The following is a 25,055-nucleotide window of genomic DNA, read 5'->3' as shown; positions in this document are numbered from 1 at the left end:
TTATGGATTGCTCAGAATTCTGATGGCAGAGGGGAAGAAGTTGTTCCTGAATCATTGATTTTGGGTTTTTAGGCTCCTATACCTCCTCCCTGATGGTAGTAATGGGAAGAGGGCATGTCCCGGATGGTAAGGGTCCTTAATGACAGATGCCACCTTCTTGAAGCAAACCTCTTGAAGATGCCCTCGATGGTGGGTAGGGTTGTGTCTGCAATGGAGCTGGCTGAGTCTATAACCCTCTTCAGCCTTTTGCGACCCTGTGTATTGGAGGTGCCAGACCAGGCTGCGATGCAACCAGTCAGAATGCTCTCCACCATACATCTATAGAAATTTGCAAGTCTTTGGTGACATATAAATTCTCCTCAAACTCCTAATGAAGTACAGCTGTGAAGTAATTAGCATTATTAAAGATAACATAGATAGGGATGTTACATAGCCATGATGGAATCTGAACATTAAGGCAAATATTTTCAACATTTATGAATTGAGTGGGAATCAATATAGGTTGGTGAGGGCAAAGGTTGCAAGAGTAAGGCAGGAGATTCAAATTTGCAAACAAAACAGAACGTGCTGGAAATATGCAGTAGGCCATGTAGTATTTGTTTCAAGTCAATGTTCCCTCATTAGATCTGGGAAAAAAGGCAAAATAAAACAAGTGTGCTTGAAGTTGGAGAGAGGAATGGCTAGAGAGAACAGAGAGAATTGTCTTTGCTAGGGTGCAGACAAAAGTTGCTGCAGTAACCATTACTTAAATACCAGCATAGAGACAAGACAGAAGAACAACTGAAACATCCAGCAAAAATGATCAGAGTAGGATTGGGATGAATAATTAAAGTGGCAGGCAACGGGAAGCTCCTGGTCACCCCTGTGGATTAAACAGTTGTTCTGTGAAGTAGGAAAAGCCAAAATGCAGATTGGGCAACAGCTTTTCAGAACACTTCCATTCAATTCACAAGGGCAACATCTTCCTTCTCACTCCCATGCTGACCCAAGCCTTTGGCATCCTAGACTATTCCAACTTAAGCTCAAAGAACGGCACCTAATTTTCCATCTGGGTATGCTGCAATCCCCAGGACTCTACACAGGATTCATCAGTTTGTGGTAACCATCTTTGCTTTACATTTCAGTTTTGATTTGTTCCTTTTCTCTCTAGCCACCAGTACTTAAAGATTAGCTTGACAACTTTGATTTGCTCCCTATTAAAGGCATTCCCTCTCATCTTTCTATCCTCCCCTTTTTTTTAAATAAAAGAACTACCTGTTTTCTCACTTTTCCAGTTCTAATGAAGGGTCATTGACATGAATTTATTGACCTTGGTTATCTCTCCATAGATGCTGCCTGAGTTTGTCAAGTGTTTCTGGCATTTTCTGCTTTTGTTCTGAATTTTTGGCATCTGCTGTCTAATATAGCAAATTCACAAGTGTTTAGTAAAGTCTTGGATGAGTTTATGAACAGTTGAAGTCCAGAAGTAATGGTTAAGACTGGAGGTAACAAAAACAATGATGTAAGATTAAAAGGGAAGAACAGCAAGAAACAAAACAAAAAAAAAGGGCAATTTATTTTTAAAATATAGCAATTCATTAAGCTTCAGCTGTGAAACAGGTCAAAACAGTTTTATCCAAAGAAAATCTTTTCACATAGCCCCTATTGTAATGTGAAAAATGTGACATCCAATTTATACACAGCAAGTTCTCACAAATAGTCAAAATAACTCCCAGAAATCAGACTTGAACAGCCTTCAAATTAAAAGGTAAAAAAATGCCACCAACTGAGACATTAAGGACACCAAGGGCAAAAGACAGGTTTGTGGGGAGATTGGGGGTGGGTGTGGTGGTGTAGGGAAGACAATCAGGCTGAGGGTTGGAAGGAAGGAAAGAGACATGTATATACACATCATCTTTCATATCCTCAAGACAAAATGTTTTACAGTCAATGACTATTGCATTGTAGATACCCCTGCAACATAGGAATTGCAACAGCAAAATTAGCACAGAGTAAGTTTCCACTATGTAGGAAAAAAAATTGTTTTTTGTGACAATGGCTTAAAAGAAATACATCAGACACAAGCAACTACCTTGTTCTTCCTCAAAATGGCACCTACATATATTACATTAATCTAATAAAACAGGCAGGGCTCGATTTAATGTCCCATATGAAAGCTGAAACTTTAATTCCTGTGTTTGTAGCTAGAGTTTTAGCTCAAAGCTTGACTGTCATTCAGGGAGGGTTTCTGCAGCGGATGGGCTGAGGGTACTCAGAGAGAAAGATGATATCACATGGAGTTTGGTGGTCTGGGTAATAGGGTAAGAGGTTGGAGCTAAATGTTTTATTTTTTGAACATCATACATTTCAATTGAAATACTCTAACTTTCACAACTGATGAAATCAAAATGTGGAATATTTAATGGCATTGTCTTTGTTTCCAGTGATAATTTAAAAATCTTATATTATTCAATTATAATCACAGGCCTTGAATGCATTACAAAGAATTAATGTTTTTCTTAACTCTAGTAATGCAGTCATTTACGTTACTCTTTGCAAATCAATCTTATTCACACAAATATGCTTTATTTGCATATTTAAAATCACTTTTTATGCAAAACTCCAATGGGTGAGAGTGAACATTTACATATCGAAGGAAACCTGTCCCATAAAAATCAGCTGTGTAGACAAAAGCCATTGTTACACTAATTAGACTTTAAGTATCACCATCTGCTTGCAGGAGCATCTTTATTGTTTGGCGGGGGGGGGGGGGGGAGAGGGAAAGGAAGGGGAAAGAAAAAGATTTACGTAGCTATATAAAGGGAAATATCATATCAGAATATGGACCACCACTGCCCACTATTCTGAAAGCAAAACTTCTAAAAAAAACTTCCCTGATAACCAATTTAACAAAAATCACAATCCTTGTGATTGATTAGTGCACAGCAGAACAGATGGAAAACATACATTAACTGGTAGGCAAACTGTCCAGTGACTGGGCCAAGGTTGAAATCTACAAGGATGATAGGATTCTGACAAGACATTTAAAAGAAAACCGTTAGCTCCCTGGAGGTTGAATTGAAAAAGCTTACAAATAAATAGCAATACAAACCAAAGGGTAGCACTTGTGCACTGATTTATCCAAGGTTGGTGGGCGGAACAATAAAGAGGAAAAAGAGAACATTTAGCTTAATCATTCCAGACTAGGTCAGGGAAAGAAGTTGAAGACTCTCCTTGACTTCCATTACATGATAAACTTGCAAAGGTGATAACACAATCTAGAATCAGAAGCAACAAGGATTTCATGCACTGGAAATCTGAATCAAGAAAATGCTGAAAATGAAAATGACAGTCAACATCTTTGGAGATTCAAGATAATTAACTTCTGAAACCATACCTCAACGTAAAAATAAAATGCCCATTTAAAAAAAATTTAGACAGAATAAAAGATAACCAAAAATGATAAGATCCTGTTTAACCAATCTCAACATTTTTTTAAAAAAAGAGAGTAACAAGGGCTCTGTGGAAAAATCTAAGCAGCTTTCAAAGCCATTTAACAATATTCCATTACTTTATTCAGAACATGAGGATTAAGTGTATATTCCAGAAAATTGAAGATAAACCCTATGCAAAACCAAAAGGTGAGGTACCATCTAGACAAAGCTGCAACACAGGACTATACATCTCAGTTTCATCCCAAAAACGATCACAAGCGCCTGATCTTCAGCCAATTCAAATCAAGGAACAACCAATCGTGCTGGATACTACAATAACCATGGGGAATAGACAACATCCTTGCAGCCATCCTCTTGTCTAGAGGTGCAATTAGTTCTAATGTGCTCCAAAACGAGCTACACCTTTAGCCAGGATGTTCCAGTACACTTCCAATACTGGCATCTACCCAAATGTGGAAGATTATTCAAATATATACCAACTACAATAAACAAATTCAATCCAGCATACTGTTAAGACCAGAGGGTACTCTTAATATGATGGAAGGTATCATTAACAGTCCTACTAAATGACATTTCCTCAGTTACAACCTACTCACTGATGCTCAACCTGGGTTTCGTAAAGACCACACAGTTCCAGATCTCAATAGAGCCTTGGTCCAATGTGCACCAGAGCTGAATTCCAGAGTTGAAATGACATTGACTGCCTTAACAAAGGCAGCATTTGACCAACTATGGCATTAAAGACCTTTGTAATACTATAAGCAATGTACATCAAGGGGGGAAAAACTCCAATGGTTCAAGCAATACATCACACAAATGAACATGGTTAGCGTTGTCGGAGGTCAATCATTCCAGATGCAGAGAATTGCTCAAGGCCATTTCTGTTCCAATCTCCTTCACTGGCTTCAATAATTTTCCTTCCATCATGACAGAAGTTGGGATATTTACCAATGAATATTGGATGTTCAATTCCATTCACAAATCTTCCAAAAAATAAAGCAACCCATGCCTGCAACATTGGACTTGGATGATAAGTATCAAGTGATGTTTGTGCTGCACAAATGCCAGTCAATGCCTATATAAAACAAGTGAGACTTCAACCACCAATGTTTAATATTCAATGGCATTACCAGCACCATGTCTCCCACCATGAACATCCTCAGACACTAATGACTAGAAGCTTATCCAGGCCAACAAAATTGTGGCTTCAAAAGTAGTAGGATAGCAAATTTCCTGCAGCAAGTGTCTCACCTCAAAGCTTTTCCTCCATCACCACAGAACAATTTTGAAGTATGATGGAATATTTGCTGGTTTTCTGGCCAAGTCCAATCATAGTCAAGCAACTTAACAGCATCCAGGATAGAACAATCTGCAGTTACTCAATGCCACTTTGAGAGCATCTCCCACAACCACAAGCCCTACCACTTTAGGAAGAAAAGGATAGCAGTGGCAAAACAAAAAAAAAATGCAGATATAGGTGAGTTTCCCTTCAGGTCAAACCACTCCTCAATTTGGAAAAACACTTAGACCCCATATTGCACTACCCTGCAGAATGCCAATTTGTTAAAGCGCTCTTGGTCCTGATATTCAAACATTCACTGGTACAAACTCTTACTCCCTGTACTTTTGTTTAAATAAAACTGCTCAGACTGCACACTGCTGTGCTAGGAACCTGGTACTTCTGTCGCAACCGTTAGTGATCTTATGACCATATAGCTGTGTGGAATTAACCGCCAAGGCGGAATGCAGAGGCTGCCTGTGAAGACTAGTGTCGGCTGGGTAGGGACATAGAATCCCAGTGGTTTAAACACAGAGCAGATGTTACATGCTTCCAACAACAGCCCTGCACTGGCCACCCCTACAAATTGCCCAACACCAACCATCACAGGCAGCTATTGCAAACTGCAATAATGATTCACTCAACCCCTAGCTAAGGGGCAATGAGATCATTTTACTTCGAATGTTGCAAAAGTACCAGTTGAGGGCTGAGCCCTCAACCAGGTTCCTAGAGTAGCAGTGGGGAGAGCAGGGATTCATGCCAGGCTGCTAGCACATCAGCTCTATCAGTAACACATCTCTTCATATTTATTTTGCTATAATGACCCATTTTAGTACTGATTCCAGAAGCACTACCCCCCCCACTCCCCCCGGGAACAAATCCCGAGGACTAGTGTACATGATCCATGGATCCGAACTCTGGAACTCCCTGCCCAACACCATGTGTACTATTACCAGGGATGTCTGCAAAGGTTCATGGCAGCAGCTCACCATTGTCTGCTCAAATACAGTTACAGATGGGCAACAAATATGCATTTGCATAACAATATACATGTCCTGCAAAATACACAAAAATATTGGCTGAAGTAAATAGGTAAATTAAGGATTTGTGTCCATATTTGTAAGGGGACAGATTGGAGACAGCTAGAGCATTTATAATTTATGTAAATTACCTAAGTAAAGCTCCCGCTGTGCCCAAATTTGTACGATTCCAAACAATCAAGAAAGAGAATGTGCATGCAGAAGTAACAGACAAAACAAAAAAATTAGGTGCAAAGAACTGCTAACAGGCAAAACTAAGTGACTCCTTGAATAGCCATAGAGATACAGCACAGAAATAGGCCCTTCAGCCCAGCAAGTTCCTGCTGACCACCAACCACCCAAATTACACTAATCTTACATTAATCCTATTTTTCATTTTCCCCACATTCTCATCGTCCCCCAGATTCTACCACTCATCTGCACACCAGAGGCAGTTCATTGTAGCCAATTAACTAACCAACAGTTCTTTGAGATGTAGGAGGAAACCAGGGCACCCAGATGAACTACATGCAGTCACAGGGAGAATGTGCAAACTCCATAGAGACAGGCTTGAACCCTGGTCTCTACTAGCTGTGCCACCTGAAATAGTATTGAATAAAACCAGAGAAACATACAACAAAATGGGCAACAAGTTTGCTCACACAAGACATATGTAAAATAAGTACATCTCAATATACATTCAAATGCACTTAATCAACCTTTTATTATTGTGCTTACTAGGTTAAATCTCAATATACAACTGTAGGCTTAAGTCACGAGAGGTCCCTGTGGATGACTAAGAATTTAAGGTACTTCTCTACCAACTAGTCCAACACCACTTAGAACTTGAGAGCAATTCTCACGTTATGGTTTCTCTCACAGGTACAATCAATCTGCAGCTGCTTCTAGACTATGGAAAGTACTTATAAATGGCCTCCACAACTCTCATACTATGATCTGCCAGCCAGACCTGGTAGCTTTCACTTAATTCTCCCCTACATATTACCAGGTTCTCTTGATAGGATGATACTGTTCACTTTCTCCCAACAGCTCCCGAACTCAAACGTGCTAATTTTCCATTCTTGTATTCACAACTCAGCTGATCTTATACTTGAAAGTGCAATTTAAGTAGCCCCAGCTCAATCAACTTCAAACTCTTGGGTCTCATCAGCAAATTCAAAAGAAACTAATCTGGTATCTCAGTGAGGTATTCAGCCACATTAAAAAATTATTTCACGTCACATGCTTGTTTCAAACCACACAGCCATCTCTCACACACACAGTTTTAAAGATATTGCCATCTAATTCTTAACTGCATGGCACGAGCAGATTTTTTTGGGTTCTGCAACAGATTAAAAAACGTGCTACCTCATCACCCATTAACCCAGTCTACTGCTCATTTCCTTTGTTACCTTACACTTTATCCTTGGATATACATTCATTGGTGAACATGTTTTGGACTCACCTGGCCAATCCTTGAGAACCAATCAAATCCTCGAGAACCAATCAAATCCTCACACAATTTAAAATGTCTTTATGTCCAGATCCTTAAGCTCAGCTTCAATTCTAACTCACACCATTCTGAATAGGCATTAAAACTGTGCCTAACAATTAATTATTTCCACATCCTGTAACCCAATTTCATTGGAACTCTAATCAAAATCCACGCAAATACAGAATCTTACGTTGTATGTTGCCATAACTCTACGATCTGAATTTTCTTCCTTACAACAACTTGCATTAAAGTAGGAAAGTATCCCAAATCTTCAAGCATCATCAGACAAAAGAGCTGACAATAAGCTAACAGAAGGCAAAATGACAAATGCCCAAAGGCATCTTCAAGTAAGTGGTATTTAAGTGAGATTTGTTTATATGGCAACTTTCATGACTTCAAAACATGCAGAGCCAAGAAATTAAGTGAAATCACTGTTGTAAAGTACAAGCACCTCTAAAAGACCATAGACATTGGAAAGCTGCACCTTTTACATAAAAAAATGAAACAGCTTGCAAGTTTAAATTCACTTAGAAACCATTTAGTCACTGTGTGCAACTTTTACCAGAACAAGCTTTTTACACATCTGTGGTGCACATCTAACCCACAGGTTGGGACCATCAAGCTCATCAACATTTGTTGCCTTAACACTCCCGATGCTCCCACAGCTCCACAAAGTCTATTCTTGTCTTAACCATATGTCCATGCTCATTAAACTGGCATGAGCCAAGAGGTTTGCCACTGACCCATGTTCTAAAGTTGGTGGCATTGACTTTCCAAATTTAATTACACCATTGCATGGCTCTTCAGCCAAACAGGAGGAGACTCCAATTCTTTGAAACTGGCAGTACAGCATTTGTCCTGCCACAAGGACTCCAAAGGAATGCAACTACTGCTGATTTTTGAATGGACCATTCAAATAAAAACCCCTTCCCCTCACCAATCAGAGGAAAGCTATGGAGATGTTGAGGTCATTGACAAGACAGAAGGGAACACTAGAGATGGCAAGGAAGTGGCAAGTAGTAAAAACTATGAGATGTACAAATTTAAATGTAGCTAAAAATATCTGTTCCTGGTTAAAATAAAATGCAGTTCTCATGTGCCATTGTAAGTGGTTTGGATTGCAACTCCAGCCCTCCCTGTATAAAGGCTGAACACTGCTTTGTAAAGGCTGTCCCTGATTAAGAATGCCTGACTTACGGACACTCCCGAGATATGAATGAACTCCCATAATATTAGGCACATATATTCATGCTGATGAATGGCAGAACTAGTTTCATCTCTATCCATTTGTAGTAATTATTCTTTGTCAGGTTTATGTGCCTTTGGTCCTATTCCTGACAATATGGTGGAAGTGAGATTACCATAATTGAGTGTTTTTTGTGTGATTAGTTACATACAGGCTGTCCCCAAGTAATGAACAAAATAAACTGAAGGACGTTAGTAAAAACCAAACTTGTTCCTTACCTGGGGACGACATGTATACAACTAATCCTAAAATGTTTTCACACAGTAAAGGCAAGATATAACACAGTTTATAGTACAATATTATTAATGCCAAGAAAATATATGCAGTACATGAAGCAAAATACTCTCACTCTGTTAGATCCAGTAATCTTGTACTTGGCCAAGCAACGACACATATCCTTACAGATAGGCCTTACTGAAACAGCAGGAAAGTGAATGGCCATAGGAGTTGTAACCAGTAGGAAAGCAAGAACCTTAGCAATAGAGCAGAAGAACCAGGGAAGACACCAGCAGGAGTGAGATTGGAGATGCCAGCAGACAGTTAATCATGAAAAATAATAAGTGGTGTTAAACTGCCTGTACAGCAACATTGTCTGCAATAGGAGAGAGCTAGAGTAGAAAAAAAATGCATAATCAAATAGAGCAAGAGATAATAAAGAATCAATCATGCTAACACATGTAGCCTGCAAACCATCTAATAATGGAAGTTAGGTGAAGAATGAACCATACAGACAAACTAGATAAATGAGTGAAATAGTAATACTCATGGGGGATTTCAACTTGCCCAATATTAACTGGACAAAAGTAGCAGGTAGCAGCAAATAGAATTTCTACAATGTGTGCAATACACCTTTCTAACCCAAGATGAAGTAATGGAGAATGAACCAGAGTAGGAAAGTGAAGGTAAGGTACATGGAGGCAAAAGTGACCATAACACATTTTATGGTAATACAGAAGGACAATTCCATGGAAAACCAGGTTAATCAATTTGAAAAACAACCTCTGATGAAGGGCTGAGAATAGAACTCGGGAAGATAAAATGGGCAAGATACTAGTAAATAATGAATGGGAAACATTCAATGTTCAGAGAACAAGAATAATATATTTCACTTAAAGGAGTGAACATGTATGCACTGAAGTCTCTGGATGAATGAAGATACAAAAGAGAACAATCGAGGACAAGAACAGTTGGAATTAAGTTCACAGTTAGCATCAGGGCACATAACAGGGGAGACTATAAAGAGATTTCCCAAAAGATTTTTTAGACATATAAAGTGATAAAAAAAAGTACTCTAAAATTTCATTAATACAGCATGCTTGGGACTTGAGGTGCAAGACTAACAGATTTTCCAGACGAAGAGGCACCATTCTTATTAATACTCCAACACTTAATTCACTGGTCTGCATTGATTGCAAAGCCTTTTAAAAAGAAAAACAAATCCAAGTAAAGGACAGAGGCATTATGACATATTTAATAATTTGTTCAAGAAAGGATTCTGCAGGGGACTGGCAAGTAGCTAACACAACAGCTATATTTAAAAGAGCCAAAACGTATCTAGGTATGCTAGGAAAGTGTAATGGAATCTCTACTAAAAAGGGAGAGAACACTATAAAAATGTCAAAACAAATAAAGTTGAATAATGAATAGCTAATGTTGACTGCATCAAAAGGAATATCTAGCTCAACCAAAATTATATCTACTTTAAAAAAAATAGGAGTAAACAATGGCAATGATTAGATGCAATTTATTGAGGTTTTCAAAAGATCTAAATAAGTTGAATATAATAGAAAAAGCTTCTGTTAAATCCCACTCTCTGCTTTCTATGTTGATATTGTCACAGAATGTCACAGGGTAATGTCACAGAATATGGAACCAGGTAGCAACTGTAGAATGGATTGTTAGCCAATATCACCATAGAAAGCAGAGTGGGATTTAATAGAAGTTTTTTTGTAGTGGAATTGGTAGTGATGGGACCACAGCTGTTCAGAATTTAGACTTTAGAATCAAAACAAATTTCTAAAATTTGCATACGATGCCATGTATGGGAAGGGGAGAGAAATAATGCAGGAATATTAATGTGGATGAGGTCTACAATAAACTTCAGAATGGGCAAATATATGGCAAATGAAGTTTCATACATAGTGCCGAGAGGTAACGTTGCAGCTATATAGGACCTGATCAGACCCCACTTGGAGTACTGTGCTCAGTTCTGGTCACCTCACTACAGGAAGGATGTGGAAGCCATAGAAAGGGTGCAGAAGAGATTTACAAGGATGTTGCCTGGATTGGGGAGCATGCCTGATGAAAGCAGGTTGACTGAACTCAGCCTTTTCTCCTTGGAGCGACAAAGGATGAGAGGTGACCTGACAGAGGTATATAAGAGGCATTGATCGTGTGGATAGTCAGAGGCTTCTTCCCAGGGCTGAAATGGCTGCCACAAGAGGACACAGGTTTAAGGTGCTGGGAAGTAGGTATAGAGATGTCAGGGGTAAGTTTTTTTACTCCGAGAGTGGTGAGTGCGTGGAATAGGCTGCCGGCAACAGTGGTGGAGGCGGATATGATAGGGTCGCGGAAGAGACTTTTGGATAGGTACATGGAGCTTAGAAAAATAGAGGGCTATGGGTAAGCCTAGTCATTTCTAAGGTAAGGACATGTTTGGCACAACTTTGTGGGCCAAAGAGCCTATATTGTGCTGTAGGTTTTCTATGTTCTACCTGCTGGCAGAAAGAATAGAGAGGTCACGTATTACCAAGAAAGCACGAGTCTCGGTGTGGTAGAGGAACAAAGGGATCTCAAAGCACAAATATGTCAGATCATTAGAAAAGTTATAGTATAGGTTACTAAGGCCATGGAAAAAAAAACATCCACTAGGTTTATTTCTAGAGGGAAAGGATTTAAAAGTTTAGGAAGTTATATTAAACCTGTACTGGACCTTGAACCATATTTCACATTCACATCACCATATTTTAAAAAGGAAATAGGGTCACTAGGAAGAAGATTGACAAGAATTATACCAGTTATGCAAGGGTATACTGTGCATATCAGGAAGGGATGAAAAGGCTGGGCTCCTAATTTTTTTTTAAGAAAGAGAAAAGTTGCTGGAAATGTGCAAGAACAGGGCAGATGAAATGGTGTGGAAAAATAAGGTCATCCTATTTAGTTGAAAAAAAGAATTAGAAAGGTGGAGTTTTTCCCCAAATGGAGAGATTGAAAGGTGACATTCAGTCATAGAATCAGAGTTATAGAGCAGAGAAACAGCCCCTTTAGCTCAACTCCTCCATGCCGACCAAGGTACCTACCTGAGCTAGTCTCATTTGCCCATGCTTGGCACATATCTCTCCAATAAGAAAATTCCTATCCAAGTACCTGTCCAAATGTCTATTTAAAACTTGGTAATTGTACCCACCTCTACCACTTCCTCTGGCAGCTTATTCCATAAACCCATCTGTGTGAAAAAAATTGCCCCTCAGACCTATGCCCTCTAATGTTAGACTCCTCTACTCTAGGAAAAAAGGCAGTGACCATCCCAATCTCTTCTTGTAACTCAAACCCTCAACATCTTTGTGAATCATTTCTATACCCTCTCTAGCTTAATCACATCCTTCCTATAGTATAGCAACTGGAACGGCACACAATATTCCAGGTGCAGGCTCACCCATCTCCTGTACAGCTATAACATATCCCAACACTTGTACTCAATGCCCCAACCAAAGAAGGCAAGCATGCCATTTGCCTTCTTCACCACCCTAACTGTATCACCACTTTCAGGGAACAAAGTAGCTCCCATGTCTTAGTTCTGCAATACTCCCCAGAGCACTGCCATTCACCATGCATGTCCGGCCCTGGTCTAACTTCCTAAAATGCATCACTTCACATTTGTCCAAGTTAAATTCCAGATGCCCTTCCCTGGCCCATGTTCCCAGTTTATCTAGATCATGTTGTAACCTTAGACAACCTTCTTCACTGTCCACTACACCACCAATTTTGGCATCATCTGCAAACTTAATCATGCTACCTAAATTCACATCTAAATTGTTAATATACACAACAAACATCAGTGGACCCAGCACAGATCCCCACAGCACACCACTGGTCACAGCCTCCAATCTGAAAATCAACCCTCCACTACCACCCTCTGAATCCTTCCACTAAGCCAGTTTTGTATACAATTGTCAAGTTCACCCTGGATCCCACGTGGTCCAACCTTCTGGACCAGCCTACCATGCCATATTATACCTTGTCAACATCTACCACCCTGCCCTCAATCAATCGTCTTGGTCACCTCCTCAAACAACTCAAATTTGTGAGAAATGATTTTCCCACACACAGAGCCATTCCTAATCTATCCTTGCCTATCCAAATGCTGATGGAACCAGTCTTTCAGAATCCCTCCAGTAACTTTCCCACCACTGGTGTTAGGCTCACTAGCCTGAAGATCCCTGGCTTGTCCTTGCAACCCTTCTTAAATAAAGGCATAACATTAGCCACTTTCCAGTCTTCTGGTACCTCACCCTTGGCTAACAATTACACAAAACTCTACCCTTGCTTCCCACAACATCCTAGGATAGACTTGGTCAGGTCAGGTCCTGGGGTTTATCCATCTTCTTGTGCCTCAAATCACCAATATCTTACCATTTGTAATATCAATACCTGAACTCCCTACCTTCCATGACCTTCTCTATCATATTACAAACAAGTAGTATTCATTCACAGACCTCACCCATCTCTCATGGTTCTGCACACAGACAACCATGTTAAACCTTAATGGAACCTATTTTCTCCCCAGTTACCCTTTTGCTCTTAAATATACGTATAGAATCTTTTATGATTCTCCTCATCTGTCAATGATATCTCATGTCCCCTTCTTACCCTCTCAATTTCCTTAAGTGTACTCCTACATCCCTTATACTTCCCAAGGGATTCACTTTCTCTCAGCTGCCTATACCTGACATACATCTCCTTTTTCTTGACCAGAGCCTCAATATCCCTCTCAACTACAGTTCCCCAATCCTCCCAGCCTTGCTTTTTGCTCTAACAAGAACCAGTCAGTTCTGGACTCTTCCCATCTCAGAGGGACCTGGCTGTCCTTGAAAGTTAACATACAGATGTAGTAAGCAGGTGGGAAAGGAAAATTTATTGCAAAAGGATCTGAAAACAAGAGTAAAATAGTCATATTGAAATTGCTGTATATAAGCCCTTGTGGAGATCATATTGAGAAAACTGTGTAGTTTTCTCCCTGCTCAAGGAAAGGTGTACTTGCTTTAGAATTGCAACAGTGGTCCACAGATTTATTCCTAGGATGGGGGAGATTGTATTATAAACAAAGATTAAGCAGACAGGGCCCACATACTTGAATTCTGAAGAATGAGGTGATCTCAATGAAACATACAAAATTCATAAGGATAGATGCAAGGATAATGTTCCCCCTGGCTGAGGTTGTTAAAACAGTAGTCTCAAAAGAAGAGAGTCACCCATTCAAAACAGAAAGAAATATCTTCATCCAGAAGATAGCAAATCTTTGGAACTCTATACTCCAGTATCTCAGTTGCTGAGCAGATTGGGAATTTTTGAATATGAACAGATTCAAAAGGGTTATGGAATTAGCACATTATAGTGGCACAAAAATGAAAGATCAACCATGATCCCACCAAATGATGGAACAGGCCCAAGGAACTGAACAACCCACTTCTACTTCTTCTGTTAAGAAAGGGGTGTAATATAATAGAGGTCTTTGAAATTACAAAAAAAAGGTTGGAACAGAGAAAATATTTCCATTTCAAAAATGAGCAAGTCAAGTTGAGAGCACAAGTACAGTGGAGTTACAGGTACAATGAAAAACTCATTTGCAGCAACATCACAGGCATGTAGGTACAGACAATACAGAATGTAAATTATACAAAACAGTGAAGAGAGACAAAAAAACTGTGCAAAAACAAGACCTTAGTGCAAAAAGAAAGACACAATCAGAGACAAGTCCATGGTAGTGCAAGAGGTGGTCCATAGTGTTCCACTGCTGAGGTAGGGTTAGGGTTGTATAGGTCAATTCAAGAACCTAATGGTTGCAGGAGAGTAGAAAATTCCGAACCTGGCAGTAGAGGACTTTAGGGTTCTGTACCTCCTGCCTGACAGTAGCAGCAAAACAAGGGCATCACCTCCTGTAGTTGCTATCAATGGTGGGGAGGGCTTTGCCCATGATGGACCAGGCTGCGCCCACTACTCACTGCAGCCTCTTGTATTCCTGTATGTTGGAATTACTGTACCAGGCCTTGATGCATGGGCATGTACATAATTAGAGGCCTTCAATACAAGATAGTCATCAAAATGTACCGATGCATTTAAGGAGGGACTGGAAAACTATACGAGGGAAAAGGAAATGGAGGATTATGCTGGTAGACAAAAGGCTCTGGTGGAACACAATATCAGCAGGCATTGATTGGACCAAATGGCCCATATTTGTACTGCAAATCATGTAAACCAGGGCATAAATTAGGCTAGCATAAGCAAAGATGCTAAAAATCAAGTCATAACAAAATGTACGTTCTGAATATGTTATTTAAAATAATATTTTAACATGCCTAGATGCTTAAACAATACTCTCACCTAAAACCATAGGTAGCAACAGGTGTGTTTTTCAGCACAAACTTAATTCTTGTCCTATGCTGATTCACACAAAAAAAAATCTAACTTCCAGAAACCCAATCTGGATTAAGGAAGTGTAATTTGAAAGGATGAAATGGCAGGTTCACAAAAATCTTTTGTCTTTTCTACAAATTTAAATCTCTCAACTCGTTTACACATAGGCAAGACATAATAAATTTCAATACGTTAAAAAAAAATCAAGACGTTTCAATGAAGGGTCTTTAACGCGAAATGTAAACTGTTTCTCTTCCCACAGATGTGGCCTGACCTGCTAAGCATTTCTAGCATTTCCTGCTTTTATTTCATATAATGTTTCTGTTATCAATTTCAAACCCACACACAAAATATTAATTTCTCTCTCCTCCTCACAGAAGCTGAATAGAGGCTGTGCATTACCAGTATTAGTCAAATTTTCTGCCATGGTTTTTCATCTCAACAGAACTGAATCCCACCTGATTTTCATCCTGTAGAACTCGAAATTGCTCTTTCCAAATTGTCATCTTAGCCACCTCATCTTTACGAAGTGCTCGCTCCTTCTTCAGCTCTGGACTCCAAAAAGTTTTGATACTATTCATAGAAGAGCTGAGCTTGCCCTCTTTCATATCAACTTCTTTCCGAAGCAGATCATTCTCACGAAGGACTTCTTTCAACTGTGACTGCAGATCCATAATTGTATTATCCCTTGCCTGCCGCAATGAATGTGGTACAGTCGATGCTAGACTTGTTGTTGGTAGGTGATGTTCTCCAAAAGCGATAGTATCACTAGCCACACCAGTTGTGGCAATATTTGGGCTGCTTCCCATGGTATTCATCCTAACACCGAACGGTAAGCGTCCAGAAGCTCTACCTAATGTCATTGTAGTCTTAGGGGAGTCTGTACCAACATGGTCATGGTCACTTAAGTACATGGGGCTAGATGTAGCATAGGCAGCATTCAGTGATTGGATATTCTCCATGGACAGGGTTTTCCCACCACCACTACCAGCACTGGTACCAGAATTACCTCCGGTGCTGTTTGTTCGACGGTGACCCAGGCGCGGTGACCTTGGTAGTCTTGGCGAGCGTCCAGGACTCTGATTACTTTGTTCCATTTTACCCACTGACCGCGAGCTTCCATGCATGGTTGAAGAGAATTCGAATACGTTCTTGACCAATTAAAGAAAATTAGATTATCTGTTTGGCTTTAGTTTTACAAGTTTGTCAGGTTCAGCGCATTCTATTGAAATGTGATAGGACGTCCATGCCAGGCCACTGAAGTTTCATCTATTTTGAAACAAAAAAAAAGTTTAAGAATTGACGTAATCACCCATACACATTTACAGCCTTTAAAAGCTTTAAAATAAAGCAGAATAATGCCATTGGTTACTTATAAGCACCCTAAAATGAATGCTCAATTTCTGACTACAGTACTGTAGAAATATCAGGCATGTTCCAAACAAGCACACAAGGATGATAATAAAATTCTTCCATTTGAAAATGTACCTGTTACGCAAGTACATCTATATATACTTTTAGTTAACAAAAACTCCAAAAATGCCAGCTGAATCTCTCAGCATAGAAATATCAGAGACAGTTACAGAAATTTTGTTTTGTGGAATTAGAAAAAAAGCATTAATCCAATAATTTGAGTTGTGAGCTGATAGTTATCAAGTCCTAAAAGCACAGCATTTACTTCAATTTTCCTCTAATTGGACATCCCTGAATCTGGGCACCTTAACCAAGGTGGAAAATACTGAGCTTTCAGAAATAAATTTTAAAAAAACTATACCTCCCATGGGCCAATTGTGGTCTGTCATGTTCCTGCAGACATGTTGTAGTAGACAAGAGAAGCACAAGAGAAATTCCTGGAGGCCCTCCAAAAACACCTGCAATTTCTTCACTGGACCATTTAAAAAGGCAAATCAATTTCATTGGTCTGTTTAAGGCAAAGTGTTTTCCATTGGAAATTAAAGGTCAAAGTATTTTTCAATGATTAGTAAATGTGATTAAATCCACAGTTCATTGAAACTAAAAATCATGCAAGCACAGTAGTATAGCGGTTAGTGTAACACTATTACAACGCAGCGACCCGGGTTCAATTCCGGCCTCTGTCTATAAGGAGTTTGCACGTTCTCCCAGTGTCTGCATGGGTTTCCTCTAAGTGCTCTGGTTTCCTCTCACATTCCAAAGACATATGGGTTAGCAAGTTGTGGGCGTGCTATGTTTGCACCAGAAACGTGGCGACACTTGTGGGCTGCCCCCAGAACACTCTACACAAAAGATGCATTTCACTGTTTGTTTTGATGTACACGTGGCTAATAAAGATATCTTATTTGATCTCTCAAAGGACTAGCTTCCAGCCAAATGACCCCGCTCAAAATGGTTCATGGGTACAGGGAGATGAAGGGAAGTAAATTACGTAAAAGAAAATTTATAAAACAAAGAATGGGAAGAACATGAGATTTACATAACTAAAATATTCTGGTTAATTCTGGTTATATTCTGTTTAAGTATTGAGGTGGTGCACCGATAAACCCATTCTTGATGCCAATAAAGCTATGTTATTACCAAATTACTTGGCAAATCACACTGCAAGAGCTGTAAAAACAATTTGTGGAAGGGCAAGAACTACAAGCTTTGTTTATTGGGACATTGCTTACATTTAAATGCAAGTTATTATTAAAACGTTAGTGAATTATTTTTTGATCTAATGTAAATTTAAACTCCGATTGCCAGCTAGGCTTCCTTAGCAATTGTCATTTTTCTCCATAATTTTTAAATTTAAAACTTCATTGCTTTGGACAACAAAAATTTAAGATTTGTTTCTAAACCCTTTGGACTTAATAGGTGAAGGAATCATGAATAAGTGTAGCTGGAAATATTGTGTGAAAATATTATGCATACATAACTTAGGGTTTGCACTTCTAGAAAGGCACTGTGTGCTTCAGAGTGTTAACGTTGACCAGCATCCAGTAAGTTCATGCTAGAGAAAAATAAAGCGATCTCCCTTTAAGTTGATAAAGGAACATCCAAACTCTTTCTCCTTTCTTTCAGGAATGTATTCATAAATAAAGCGGCAGCTTGTTTTGAAAATCAAACTTGATTATGCAGTGAAAGATCATCAAATTCTTATTCTGCAAAATCTGTGTTAATTTAAAGGAAAACACTTTGCCTTAAACTCAGTTGGGCTGAGGAGGAAAGTATTCAGGTGAGGGGAAATTTATAAATCTGAAGCGGGTCCACAGGATTCTTGAGCCGGAGGGAGAACAGCCAGAGGTCATGGTACATAGTACAACGACATAGGTAGGTAGAGGGACGAGGTCCTGAAAAGTGAGTTTAGGGAGCTAGGCAGAAGGCTGAAGAACAGGACCTCAAGGGTAGCAATATCAGGATTGCTGCCAGTGTCACGTGATAGTGAAGGTAGGAATAGGAGGAGATGGCAAATGAATGCCTGGCTGAGGAGTTGGTGCAGGAGGTAAGGTTTTAGATTTTTGGATCATTGGGATCTCTTCTGGGGAAGGTGGAACTGTACAAAGAGGATTGGTTACACCTGAACTCGAAGGGGGCCAATATCCTTGCAGGCAGGTTTGCTAGGATGGTTCAGGAGGGTTTAAACTAGTTTGCGAGGGGGATGGGAACCAGAGGGGTAGGTCAGAGGAAGAGGAGGATGGGGAAAAGTCAAATCTAACATGTAGAGAGACTGTGAGGAAGGAGAAGCAGAGTACAGGGTATAAAAGTAGAAAGGTGGATGGGCTAAAGTGCATTTACTTAAATGCAAGAAGTATCAGGAATAAAGGTCATGAACTGAGAGCTTGGATAAGTACATGGGACTATGATATTGTGGCTCTTGCAGAGACTTGGCTGTCACCAGGGCAGGAATGAATATTGAATATTCCTGGTTTTCAGTGTTTTAAAAGGGATGGGGGGGGCAGGGGAAAAGAAGGGGAGGAGTGGTGTTACTGGTCAGGGATACTATTACAGCTGCAGAAAGGGTGGATAGTGTAGAAGGATCCTCTCTAGAGTCAGTATGGGTAGAAATTAGGAACAAGGAAGGAGCAGTTACTCTACTGGGAGTATTCTATAGGCCCCCCCGGTAGCAGCAGGGATACTGAGGAGCAGATTGGGAGGCAGATTTTGGAAAGGTGCAAGAATAACAGGGTTGTTATCATGGGAGACTTCAACTTCCCAAATATTGATTGGCACCTGCTTAGAGCCAAAGGTTTAGATGGGGCAGAGTTTGTTAAGTGTGTCCAGGACGGATTCCTGTCACAGTATGCCAACAGGCCGACTAGAGGGAATGCCATATTAGATCTAGTATTAGGTAATGAACCAGGTCAGGTGACAGATCTCTCAGTGGGTGAGCATTTGGGGGACAGTGACCACCGCTCCCTAACCTTTAGCATTGTCATGGACAAGGATAGGAGCAAAGAGGACAGGAAGATATTTAATTGGGGAAGGGCAAATTATGAGGCGACAAGGCTAGAACTTGCGAGTGTGAATTGGGATGACACTTTTGAAGGGAAATGTACTATGGAGATGTGGTCGTTGTTCAGGATATCTTGCAGGATGTTAGGGATAAATTTGTCCCAGTGAGGCAGAGAAAGAATGGCAAGGTGAAGGAACCATGGGTGACAAGAGAGGTGGAACAACTAGTTAGGAAGAAGGTGGCAGCATACATAAGGTGTAAGCAGCAAGGATCAGATAGGGCTCGTGAGGAATATAGAGTAGCAAGGAAGGAATTTAAGAAGGGGCTGAGGAGAGCAAGAAGGGACATGAAAAGGCTTTGGCAAGTAGGGTTAAGGAGAATCCCAAGGCTTTTTTTCTCGTACGTGAAGAGCAGAAGGATGACGAGAGTAAAGGTAGGTCCGATTAGAGACAAAGGTGGGAAGATGTGCCTGGAAGCTGTGGAAGTGGGTGAGGTTCTCAAAGAATACTTCTCTTCAGCATTCACCAAGGAGAGGGGCCTTGATGACGCTGAGGACAGTGTTGGTAAGGTTAATGTTCTAGAGCATGTAGATATCAAGAGAGAGGATGTGTTGGAGCTGTTAGAAAATATTAGGACAGATAAGTCCCCGGGGCCTGACGGAATATTCCCCAGACTGCTTCGCGAGGCGAGGGAGGAGATTGCTGAACCGTTGGCTAGGATCTTTGAGTCCTCTGTCCACCGGAATGGTACTGGAGGATTGGAGGGTGGCAATGTTGTCCCCTTATTCAAAAAAGGTAGTAGGGATAGTCCAGGCAATTACTGACCAGGGAGCCTTACGTCTGTGGTGGGCAAGCTGTTGGAAAGGATTCTAAGAGATAGGATCTATGAACATTTAGAGAATCGTGGTCAGATCAGGGACAGCCAGCATGGCTTTGTGAAGGGATGATCTTGCCTCACAAGCCTGATAGGGTTCTTTGAGGAGGTGACCAGGAAGATTGATGAGGGTAGTACAATAGATGTGGTCTACATGGATTTTAGTAAGGTGTCTGACAAGGTTCCACATGGTAGGCTTCTTCAGAAGGTCAGAGGGCAAAGGATCCAGGGAGGCTTGGCCATATGGATTCAGAATTGGCTTGCCTGTAGAAAGCAGAGGGTTGTGGTGGAGGGAGTACATTCAGATTGGAGGGCTGTGACTAGCAGTGTCCCACGGTTCTGGGACCTCTACTTTTCGTGATATTAATGATTTGGATGAGGGGGTGGAAGGGTGGGTTAGCAAGGTTGCAGATGACACAAAGGTTGGTGGCGTTGTGGATAGTGTGGAGGGTTGTCAAAGCTTACAGAGGGATATTGACAGGATGCAGAGCTGGGCTGACAAGTGGCAGATGGAGTTCAATCTGGAGAAGTGTGAGGTAGTACACTTTGGAAGGACAAACTCCAAGGCAGAGTACAAGGTTAATGGCAGGATCCTGGGGAGTGTGGAAGAGCAGAGGGATCTGGAGGTTCATATCCACAGATCACTGAAAGTTGCCTCACAGGTCGATAGGGTAGTTAAGAAAGCTTATGGGATGTTAGCTTTCATAAATCGTGGGATTGAGTTTAAGAGCAGCGAGGTAATGATGCAGCTCTACAAAACTCTGGTTAGGCCACACAGAGTACTGTGTCCGGTTCTGGTTGCCTCATTATAGGAAGGATGTGGAAGCGTTGGGAAGGGTGCAGAGGAGATTTACCAGGATGCTGCCTGGATTGGAGAGTATGGATTATGAGGAGAGACTAAGGGAGCTGGGGCTTTACTCATTGGAGAGGAGGAGGATGAGGGGAGACATGATAGAGGTATACAAAATATTAAAAGGAACAGATAGAGTGGACAGCCAGCACCTCTTTCCCAGCGAACAAATGCTGAATACAAGAGGGTATGGCTTTAAGGTAATGGGTGGGAAGTTTAAGGGAGATATCAGAGGGAGGTTTTTCACCCAGAGTGGTTGGGGCATGGAATGCACTGCCTGGGGTGGTGGTGGAGGCAGGTACATTGGTCAAATTCAAGAGATTACTAGATAGGCATATGGAGGAATTTAAAATAGGGGGATATGTGGGAGGAAGGGGTTAGATAGTCTTAGGCGTGGTTTAAAGGTCAGCACAACATGGTGGGCTGAAGGACCTGTATTGTGCTGTTTGTTCTATGGTTCTATGAAGCGAAAAGGCAACGTAATAGTGCAGTGCGACACCAAGGGTCAGAGCAAATAATAAACACAAAGTCAAAATTAATAGCTATTTCAATGCACAAAGCACCAAAAAGCTGAATAGAGATAAATGGCTTTGAAGTAATTGTTATTGCAGAAGAATGTTCGCAAGATGACCAAAAGCTAGAGATTTAAAATAATTCAAGGTATGTGACAAAAAGCTGAGGATAATGAAAAAGAAAAAGGAGGCATGATGTATTTAATTAGAGTCACATAAATATGTCATATGGTCAGTTATATGATAACTGAATCTGGATTGGAGGCAGACCACAGACCTAGTATTTTTGCAAGGGACCCTCAGACCAGATTTAAAAGGAAAATGGAGAATACTAACAGCCGAATTTTATTGTTAACTCATTCTCAAATCTGTAAGAGTTAAATTTTTTGGAAGTAAAATTAAACAGGGATGAAAGTTTAACTCCGAAAATAGTAGAACAGACCAAGAGTAAGAGTTCAAGTCCACAGAAGGCTAAAAGACTGCCAGCGCACACAAAATCCTGGAGGAACTTAGCAGGTCAGGCAGCATCTATGGAGGGAAATAAACAATCAACGTTTTGGGTTGAGACCCTTCATCAGGACTGGAAAGGAAGAGGGCAGAAGCCAGAATAAGAAGGTCAGGGGAGGGGGAAGAGCACAGGCTGGCAGGTGTTAGGCAAGTCCAGGTGAGAGGGGAAAGGTAGGCGGGTGGGGAGGGGGAGATACAAGAAGCTGAGAGGTGATACGTAGAAGAGACAAAGGGCTGAAGGAGGAGGAATCCGGTAGGAGAGGGCAGTGGACAATGGAATAAAAGGGAAGGAAGTGGGAATAGATGGGCAGGTAATGAGGGCAGTGGAAGCGGAGAGAGAAGGGGTAAGGGGGCCACAGGAATGAGGGGAGACAAAGGAGCCAGGGGAGGGGGAAAAAAAAGTGAGGAGGGGAAGAGAACACAGAGGGGAGGGGTTACCGGAAGTTAGAGAAAATTGATGTTCAGGCCATCATGTTGGAGACTACCAAAATGGAATATGAGGTGTTGTTCCTCCACCTGCATCTGGCCTCAACGTGGCAGTCAAGGAGGCCATGTCCTTATGGGAGTGGCACGTAGAACTGAAGTGGCTGACCACCAGGAGATCTTTGCTTTTGCAGAGGCCCACAAAGCCATCACCCAAACAGTGCCAGGTCTCACCGATGTAGAGGAGGCCGCACCGGTAGCACTGGATGCAATAAATGACACCCTCAGATTCACAGGTGAAGTGCTACCTCACCTGGAAGGACTGTTTTGGGAAAGACCTGGAAAGACTGCCACACCTTTTTGGCAGGGGAGAAAAAAGGCAGCTGAGCACAAGCAGGCAAACTGGGTACATCACTAATTATTCTAACAATCCCAAAGAAAGAGGATTGTTCCAATGTGTTTGGCATGAAGCTGGTCAACGTGAAGGCCACAGCCAGATGCTTTGTGCACTGGCTTAACGTTAATGAGACCGAAATAGCTGTATCATATACAGTTTGCCAGTCATGCAGAGCAATACCATCCAAGACACTATTATATCAATGGAACAGGCCAGCTTGATTATTCAACAAGCCTATTCCATTTTTTCTCAAACAAAGAACAATCAGTTCTTATGCCCATCAACATGACTTCAATCTATTTTGAGTGCAAAATCTGCAGGTGCACTACAACAGCAGAATGCATCATTGAACAGAAAGACCTTCCTTACACATGGAACGTGGCAGAATTACAGTCCTCTTTACATTCGAGTTTTACATGTAATGGCATCAAACATTTATTGACTCCTCCAAATCATCCTACTCCCAGTGGGACAATGGAGAAATCTGTGCATACTTTAAAAGCAGCTTTGAAGAAATAAATGTTTCAAAAGTTTCTAACTTCACCATGAATCATCAATTGGCTGACTTTTTTTTTGTTTAAATACCATGTGACTCCACCCTCTATGACTAGATTTTATTCCAGCATAGTTGATAAAGCATAGTCATCCTTACAGATGAATTAGACCAGATTAGTCTAACATCGAGTAGCCAGCCAGTACATGAAGGCGGCAAATGTTTAAAAAAACAAGCAACAGACCAAATACTATACCAGTGAGCAAGCACAAGACTCACAGGACCTCAGTAAAGTAGTCCAAATTCATAGTCTTAAAAAGATATGTAGTTCATATCAGAAATCAAGTTAGAAGTGTCCATGTCGATTTGATGACCACAGCAAAAGAATGCCCAAAGAGAAAGTATAATGAATCTTAAAACAAAAAGATGGAGGTGAAGGGTGGGGAGAGCTATTTTCCTGAACTACGACAGTACTCAAAGTGCTGCTGGTCAGAGAGATTTGATTATATACACCCTACTATTAATGTCAGATTATCTTGTTTTGCAAACCTGGTGTTGGGCATACAAATAATGCAGGCTGCCCATGGGAGCTGGTTGAGTGCAATTAAAGCCTTGATGTTGGGCACATTAGTCTGGGAGAGAACAGCAATGCAGGTTTGTTTATCCTGCCAGGGGATTTGGAGGATTTTGGGAAGTTGCAATATCTAGCAAAGTGCCCCTCTAGTGCTTTGAGGTGTCTGCTGTGGGTAGTTCATGTCTCTGAAGAACACAAGCAAGAGTTTACTACTGCCCAGTAGACCAGGACCTGTATTAGATGTCTTTATTTCCAAATAACTTCAGATGGCCAAAACTGCACTCATACACTTATCACTACAAGTCTTTGCCAACAGGTGACTCTCAAGACATGGACAACTGTCCACCTTTTTTTAATCTGAAAAAGGTCTCATTACGATCCATTTTTGGCTTGGAGATTGCCCCCCTAATGTGCACACATGCAAGCATACACCAGCCTGGTGACCAAGATACAAGTGAGCTTGGGTCTGGAGGCAATGTAAGAGAGATCCAGGCAGAGTCATGCCCTTCAGCCCATCTCATCCATGACAACTGTATTACCCAGCAAGCTAGCCCACATTTGGCTCATAGCCCTCTAAACCTCTCCTATCCATGTACTTATCTAGATGGCTTTCAAACGTTGCTAATGTGCCTGCCTCAACCACTATTTCTGGCAGCTCATCCAAATACACACTACCCTTCAACATAGAACATGAAGAAGCTGCCCCTGCTGTCCCTTATAAATCTCTCATCTCTGATCTTAAACCTATGCCTCTCATTTTTAGCACTACCTCCCTGGGAAACAGACCATGTGGTTTCACCCTGTCTATGACCCTCATGATTTTATACACCTCTAACAGGTCACCCCTCAATCTCCAACGTTCCAGGGAATAAAGTCCTAGTCTACACAACCTCTCCTTATAACTCATGT

General features: G+C 40.9%; 1 protein-coding gene across 1 annotated transcript in view; it reads right to left on the bottom strand.

The window, feature by feature from the left end:
• Positions 1 to 25,055, bottom strand: part of LOC127578210 (ELKS/Rab6-interacting/CAST family member 1-like) — a 593,610-nt gene that overhangs the window by 555,664 nt on the left and 12,891 nt on the right. Inside the window, exon 2 of the mRNA XM_052029938.1 lies at positions 15,565 to 16,375. Coding sequence (XP_051885898.1) covers positions 15,565 to 16,233 — 669 coding nt within the window. The 5' untranslated portion in view covers positions 16,234 to 16,375. The remainder of the gene's footprint in view (positions 1 to 15,564; positions 16,376 to 25,055) is intronic.

The sequence above is a fragment of the Pristis pectinata genome, chromosome 15 (assembly GCF_009764475.1).
Source record: "Pristis pectinata isolate sPriPec2 chromosome 15, sPriPec2.1.pri, whole genome shotgun sequence".
Lineage (NCBI taxonomy): Eukaryota > Metazoa > Chordata > Chondrichthyes > Rhinopristiformes > Pristidae > Pristis > Pristis pectinata.
Note: the sequence above shows the minus strand (reverse complement) of the source record. Positions and strands in the feature narration are given on the sequence as shown.